The following is an 8082-nucleotide window of genomic DNA, read 5'->3' on the forward strand; positions in this document are numbered from 1 at the left end:
GAATATTTTACATGTCTTGCTTTAAATAGTAATACAATAGTTTGTGAATGTCTACAATCAGTTAGCAAAGCATATTGATCATCAATAAATTTAATGCCCCTATATGAGGTTTATCAAATATTTGCATTCAAGAAAAGATGACTTTAATGACTTTTTGGATAAATCAGGTCCTACTCTGAACCTTTCCAATATGAAAAAAATATGCATAAGTTGTTGATGATTTTATATGAATATATACTTATAAAGCAAATATTTTATAAGCATAGAATGTGTTGAGATATCCATGTTAAAAATTAAATGATGAGAAAAAGGATTTATACGATTTTTTTTATCAACTCTATGAAAATGTACAAAAGGTCAGAAAACATAAATAATAATGCATAATAATACATACACAGAAAATAATATTATACAAATAAAAATTAGGATGCATTAAAGATTTTTTAAAAATAGTCCAAATGTCTAAATGATGTAAAAAAAAACAAAAAAAAAAAAAAAACAGGAAAAATGTCCAGTTCTTTGAGTTTTATGTCTGGACAAACATTCCAAATGAGCCTGAAGTTTAGCTGAGTGGCACTTATGTTTTTGTTTTCATAATTTATTATCCAAATACGAAATATATCTTTGTCCTCTGAAACAGACTACAAAAATACATAATTTAATATAAATATATATTTAAAATAACTATATAATTTACAAAAAATACACAGTAAAACAGTGGCAATAGAGACAAAGATGAATAAAGAGAGTAAAGCTGGTACAGCTGAGAGCACTAATGTTGAAAGTGGATACATTTGCATTCACCACCAATTACAATGTTGGATTTGGAATTGTTTAGACTGCATGTACTACGGCCCCTAAGAAATACAACCAACTATTAGTGCAATCAATGAAATTGTATTGGTCCATAATAAAAGTATAAAGTTCTAAACTAGAATATGAAGAAAAAAATATATGTCTGGACTACAAATCTTAAAAACAGGGAGGTTTAAGATGCACATATTTGATCATAAATGCACACTTTCAAATATGGAGCTCAAATATCTGTTGCACAAGTGGAGCTATACAGTATGCTGCACAGTGAAATCCCCAGTGTTACCATGTCATGTGCTATTTCACCATAGCCAGTGTTATTTATTTATATATGTTTTAGTTTTAACTTAATACCCTTCAATAGGCCTACTGTAATAACTCTTAGTCCTGTGGTGTTTTTTTTTCAGTCCAGTCCATGTGGACCAAAAAACATCATATTTACTTCAGTATTTGTGTTCTGCATATATTGTTTATTTCATTTCATGTAAAGAAATGTCTTGAAAAAAACAGTCAGATTCAGAGCTGGCCTAAGGCACCCTGAGGACATCCTTTAGTTATAACTCCATGCTCTCTCTCTGGTATATAAGACTGTTCACGCTGAAACTGTTGTAGAAGTGGCCGTTGTACTGCGCGTTCTGAGCGCCGCCGAACGCGCTTGAGTACGTGGGGCGGTTCGAGTGCACGGGGTGCTCATTTTGCTCCCCGGGTGGCGCAGAGTTGGTCGCAGCAGCTCCGTGATACGGGCTCAGAGCGCTTATGTTCCGACTGGTCAGCTCACTGATGAGCCCCAGGGAGCCCTGTCTAACCGCGGGGCCTGGAGCCGAGCTCATTCCGGACATGGTGCTGAAGAAGCTGTTGAAGCAAGGCGCTGATGATTGAGCAGATGAAGGAGACCCACTTCTATGGCTCTCATTGGTTGTTGTGTCTATTTCCATTTCCGGAGACACAGCCTCGCCGAGGTGCGCGTTCTCGGAGGACTTAACACCTGCAGCAACCGGTCGCTCGTCCTCAGGTTTGGCATCGCTGGAATGCCCAGTACCTGACTCCAACCTGCGCTTTCTTTTCCGGCGAAAGTTTCCGTTGTCAAACATTTTTTCGCAATTGGGGTCCAAAGTCCAATAGTTTCCTTTTCCTATGAGCAAAAAATGGCCTTATGAGACATAACACACCATTTCTCTTCGCAAAAACCACCCAAATTATTCAGAAATATAGGCTATAGAATCTATAATGTATAAAATGTTGCAATGATTAAACACTTGTCTTCTCGTACCCTAGACTACACGACGGTCTACTGTCATGCATTATTATAGTGTATCAGATCAAAATTCCTTTTATGACGTGTCTGTTTTGTGACGATTTTGTTGACGTGTGCTTCCTACTCACCTGGATCATCCTCATCGCGCGGGACTTTCTTGAAGCAGTCGTTCAGGGAGAGGTTGTGCCTGATGGAGTTCTGCCAGCCCGCCTTGCTCTTCTTATAAAACGGGAAATTGTCCGCCACGTACTGGTAGATTTGACTCAGCGTGAGTTTCTTCTCGTGCGCGTTTTGGATGGCCATGGCGATGAGAGCAGAGTAAGAGTAGGGTGGGCGCACCAGCTTCAGCAGCTCCTCCTGACTTGCGATTGAGAGCCAGCCGAGGTCGGGCCCCGCGAACCCAGGTGAGTTAGCGAGGTACTGCCTCTGAGAGCCGTAGGACGGAGCTATAAACGAAGGACTGCTGTTGCCGTGTAAGTAAGACGGGGAGGAATTGACTCCAGGGCCGTTGAGCCAGAGGTAAGGGTTCGGGGTGGCTGCGTACTCGCCGAGGCCGTAACCGGCTGGCCTTTGCGCGCTCGCCACACTCTGCTGGTGGTAGACAAAGTTCTCGCAGTACACCGCCATCTCGGGAGCGTCGTGCGCGTTCTTGTGCTGCTGGAGTGGACTCACGGATGAGACAGAGCCGTGGTGGAGCTGCGCGTCCACGGAATTCATCATGCACTCTCACGATCCTGATAAAATCCCACAGCGCGCGCACGCACGCACACACTCACACACACACACACACACACACACACTGTCTTTGGCTCAAGCGCGCGCTGCTTTCACCGGCGTCCTTCGTGCAACAAGCAACAAGTGGTTTGGATTTGTAGGCATTTATAAAGGCGCCGTGCGCCATAGATTTTTTTTTACCGGCATCTTCAGCACTCCCAGCCTATAGGAATCAGCGATCACAGTCGGGGGCGTGGTTACCTGAGAGGACCAGATTCATTCATCACCTTTATTTGGTTTTATGATATGCAATACATTAGATCTGTAAATTCAGCGCTTCTAGTTTTTTAGCTTTGGAATATAAAGCTTTTTATTTGAAGTGATGCATTTATTAACATTTATTGAAAAAAAAGAGAAAATGACGATGATAAAAATCTTTAAAAGTTTTAAATAATAATAACTTTTTTTAATGTACGAAAGACAGAACTTTATAATTAGGACATATGCAGCACATTATACATATAATTATCCGGGATTAATAATTGGGTAAAATTGTTGCAATAAGAAATTGAGAGTCGGAACTCATTGGATTTGCTTTTTTTGTGAAAAGCTTTTTATACACACAGCATGCTCAGCTGCTTTGCAAAAAGACGATCATAATTGTATTAAATTATTTCCATGAAAAAAGGTGATCAACCCTAAACATTTTCTCTTCAGTGTACCTCACACAGAAAGGATCAGGGGATTTAGAGTTGGATTCAGAGAAGATCTGAATACAGATGATTTTGTGAGATCTGTGATTTCTGAGATTGCCCTCTTCGCCTCCCAACCAACAGCAAGAAAAATATCTGTCTGTGTGTCAAGTAATAGACAGAGACAATTAAAATCCTCAAAATATTTTTTTCATTGAAAAAGGCTGGTCAGTGTGCACTGGAAAAGCCAACCGCAACAGAGGACTTACTGTAGAAGCATTCTCTATAGAAAAGTTTTATAACCACTCACTTTTATACGCATTTCCATAATAAATACAGTATTAAGTAGTATAATTTAACTACTGGACAATTATTTCTGAGTGTTCTATTGCTTATATTACTAATAACAATTATCCTACAACATTAACATTAACAACAACAACAACAATAACAGCACCAATAATAATAATAATAATAATAATAATAATAATAATAATAATAATAATGACAATCGAATTTTAACCTTTACACCTGTGATTAGATTAAATTAATTTTTTTTATTACATTTAATTTACTTTTAGCCTAAAATGTATGGAAAGAAAGAAAGGAAAACAAACAAAAAAAGAAACAGAAACAAATACGCATCTCAGTTTTGAAGTTGAAGGAAAATTATGAATCATAATTAACATATTGAAGCGTGTGAATGTATATTATCATGAGTATTGTATTTCAAAGTATGTATTTAATGATAAGTATTTCGAATTGAATTCATTTTCGTGCGTTCCATGCAAATTCTTGGATCTGAAATCGGTTACATATATAGAAATTTATAGACTATGTTTAAGTGTTTATTGATATCCGATCTGACGTGAAGAATGAACCGTTACCAGTTATCAACACTGGGAGATGGGGAACTCCATGCTGGTCTTTTTTTTTTGTATCAGAGAAACTGAATGTCGCCATCTGTTGGCAAATAGTGTAAATGACAAACGCGAATAAATCTACAACCTCCCATTTTTTTAGGGGACATATGAAAAGCACATAGGAATTTGTACCTAGTACTTTCTTTTCACTACAACTAATAATCTATAAAATATTTTATAGTGTTTCGGTTTTTTGCATACGTACGAGAGATGACCAAGCAGGAAAAAAGTAGGCCTGAGGTGAACTTTAATTTGGCTCGCCATGTCATATATCAGAATCAGAATCAGAATCAGAATCAGGTTTATTGGCCAAGTGTGTTGACACACACAAGGAATTTGGTTCCAGCTGTTTGTTACTCTCAAAAGTACAGACATAAATAAAAACCTATACATGACAAAACAGACACAACAAGACAAAAACAGACTATACAAGACAATACAGACAATACAGACAATATGAGACAGTATAGACAGTGTGGGTAATAAATAGGGATACAGACCAGTAATGTACATAAAGTGTGGGAGTGCATGGTAGTGCAAATGACAGTATTGTGTGTCAGGTATGATGAGAGAGGTTACTATAAAACTTTGTACAGTATATAGAAGCAATAGTGTGTGCAACATATACAGATAATGTGATGAGTGACAGTTCTGTGACAGTTCTGTGCAGTAATCATAGATATGAGCATGGAATTTAATGAGAAAAGAAAAAACAGGGGAAAATGGCATTTGAAAATTTGGAACATTAAATGTACCATGGAACATAATTGAAGACCATCATCAGCAAGGGAACAAAATCAGAAACCACAATGAACAGTACGTCCTTATAATAAGAAACACACTATGAAGGCTGCCCAGATGCCTACAGCAACAATAAAGAAGCTGCAGGAATATCTGGCAAGTACTGGTGACAACGATCTGTCCACAGGAAGGGGTAAACAGATACACCCAAAAGGAAAATGTGGTTTAATGAGACCTTTACGCTAAATTTGCAAAAAATAATAGTTTGGTACAAAAACAGCTTATTACCCAAAGAACAGAATACTATCACATTAAAGTGGTAAGGTGGTATCATGATATAGGGCTGCTTCTTTTCACCTGGGACTCGGGTGCTAGTCAAGATCATAGAAAAATCATGAAAAGATGCCTCTTCTAGCACGAATATGCCTCTTTCTAGCACGATAACGACCCAAAGAACAAATACAAGCCGACAAATTAATTCAGAAGAAGAATGCCAACATTTTGGAATGGCCCAATCAGAGCCCTGATCTAAATCTGATCCAAAAACTCTGGAAAGACTTGAAGGTGCTTTTAAGTACTAGTTAAGAGGCTTTTTTTTTCCCACCACAAAATGTTTCTTTTGTTTGAGTTTAACCACAATTGTGTTGGTTGCATATAACAGATGATTAAAAAAAAAATACAATTGTATAAGGGTTGTGTATCAAAATGTTTAGTCAGAGTTTCTGTTTTGTATGAACAATATGGGGCAGTATAATGCTTTCTCTGTGACTGAGCTCCATCTGCTGATCACAGCAGTTACATGATTTATCTTTGATTTTATTATTTAAGTGGAATTTTAGCCACTTTAAGGCACATTCTTTTTGCTGTGAGTTTCAAATATTTTTTCAAGTACATGAAAATCATACTGGAGTAAAAGTATAGATATCTTTCTGCAATACTGACTCCAATACAAGTTAAAAGTCACCAATTCCAATATGATGAGTAAAAGACTATATATATATATATATATATATATATATATATATATATATATATATATAACCAAATTACTAAAGCAAGCTTGCAAAAAGATATCTTCAATTAACAAATAACATTACAGTATCATGTCAGAAAGTAGAAGAACCATTACTATTCAATGGACAAATAAAATGGCGATGGTGATCTGCAAAAATCGCTGCCTCTTCTGCAAAATGAATACGCCATGGCTGATAAAGCTGCCATGCAAAATGTAATTTTTAATCAGCACTGTCAATTATAATATAGTGGAGTAAAAAGTACATATATTGAATCATAAATATAGTTGAGTAGAGAGTTGATTATTTTTTTATTACACAGTTAAACTACAAAGTAGTCAAATAATTACTTAAGTAGAGTAACAATGTACATTTACTCAAATACTTTACACCACTGATTCTTACTTTGCATAAAATATCCATATTAATTGTAAAATTTTACAAAGATTTATGTTCAGATCATTAAAAACTGAATTAATACAGAAAATACAGCAAACAGTATTTTTGACGCTTACATTGCCAGTTCTAAAAAAACTAAAATGACGAAAACTATTATAATATCTTAAAATATAATTGCGGACATCACTAGTTTTAGCCAAAAAGTACTTTAATGATATAAGTGGTGGCCGATAGATTGTTTGGGTGTTTTTTCCCATCACTTTAGCATCATGTTTATGTCTGCACCATTTATAGTGTACATAAAACATTTCTCTGTATTACAGTTTTTCTCAGTTGCTTTGGAGAATTTCTCAAATCATCCTGAATATTTGCAAACCAATAAACACATTCTCAAAACTATTTGTACAAACAGCATAACATTGGATTTCTTGCAAAATTCTGTATTTTTCTCAAAATACTTAGTGCAGCTCTCAAAAGTAAGTATTTGTGTCAATGAACATCTCATTCCCATCAGAATAACAAGTCCTTTTGTCATTGATTACAAACAAGATCGTCAAAATGTTAAGTCATGTTGTCAGTATGATGCTGCACAGTTTCAGTATTTCCTGGTGTAAACTATAGTTTGGATCACAATGATTGAGAATGCACAAGGCTGAATTTCTACTTTATGGTATATATTACAGTTTTTCTCAGTTGTTTTGGAGCTTTTCTCAGATCAGAAATTGAATTCACAAAAGTACTTGTTCAACCTCCACATCATTTAGTCATTTGTGCTTATCATAAGAACATTTCTTGTGGCTTTGATCAAATTGCGAATGCTTCTGTACATCATTTACAGTTTTTCTCAGTTGTTTTGGAGCATTTTTTTGAATCATCCTTAATATTTGCAAACCATTAAATGCATTCTCAAAACAATGTGTACTTTAACAGCATTACACATCGGATTTCTTGCAAAATCCTGTATTTATCTCAAACTCCTTAGTTCATCTCTCAAAAGTAAGTATTTGTGTCAATGAACATTTCATTCCCATCAGCATGAAAAGTCCCTTTGTAATTTTTTACAAACAAGATCATTAAAATGTTTAGTCATGTTGTCAGTATGATGCTGCACAATTTCAGTATTTGTTGATATAAACTACAGTTTGGATGATGACTATGAATTTTAGCAGCACAAATGTATTTATTTCATTGCATATTTGATTTATATTGAGTGCAAGTGACCGGACAAAATTCATACTTTTCTGTACTGTAATAGTGTCTGTTCATTTCTTAGTTGTTCATCCAGAGTATTCGAATTAGATTAATTAACTTTAACGTTGTTATCAGAATCTTGGAATGTGGCGAAAATACTATTGATAAACTTAAATTACACGTCATTATATAATTGAAACTGCGTGTAATTACTGCGTATGGTAAAGCGAATGCTAATTGCTAACTGCGGTGTCTCGGGAGCTCGTGAGACAGTGCAAGCTTTGTGAACCCGGGAGCCGAAGGAGCGAGCTGGGGTGCCGTGAGACAGGCGGATATAACGG

General features: G+C 36.0%; 1 protein-coding gene across 1 annotated transcript; it reads right to left on the minus strand.

The window, feature by feature from the left end:
- Positions 1-1262: 1262 nt before the first annotated feature.
- On the minus strand, positions 1263-2995 carry foxi2 (forkhead box I2). The gene is made up of 2 exons (XM_046863819.1): positions 2197-2995; positions 1263-1945 (listed from the first exon to the last, which is right to left on the minus strand). The coding sequence occupies exons 1-2, from the start codon at positions 2786-2788 to the stop codon at positions 1368-1370; spliced, it is 1170 nt and encodes a 389-aa protein (XP_046719775.1). The 5' UTR covers positions 2789-2995; the 3' UTR covers positions 1263-1367.
- Between the last annotated feature and the right edge of the window lie 5087 nt (positions 2996-8082).

The sequence above is a fragment of the Silurus meridionalis genome, chromosome 2, assembly GCF_014805685.1.
Source record: "Silurus meridionalis isolate SWU-2019-XX chromosome 2, ASM1480568v1, whole genome shotgun sequence".
NCBI lineage: Eukaryota > Metazoa > Chordata > Actinopteri > Siluriformes > Siluridae > Silurus > Silurus meridionalis.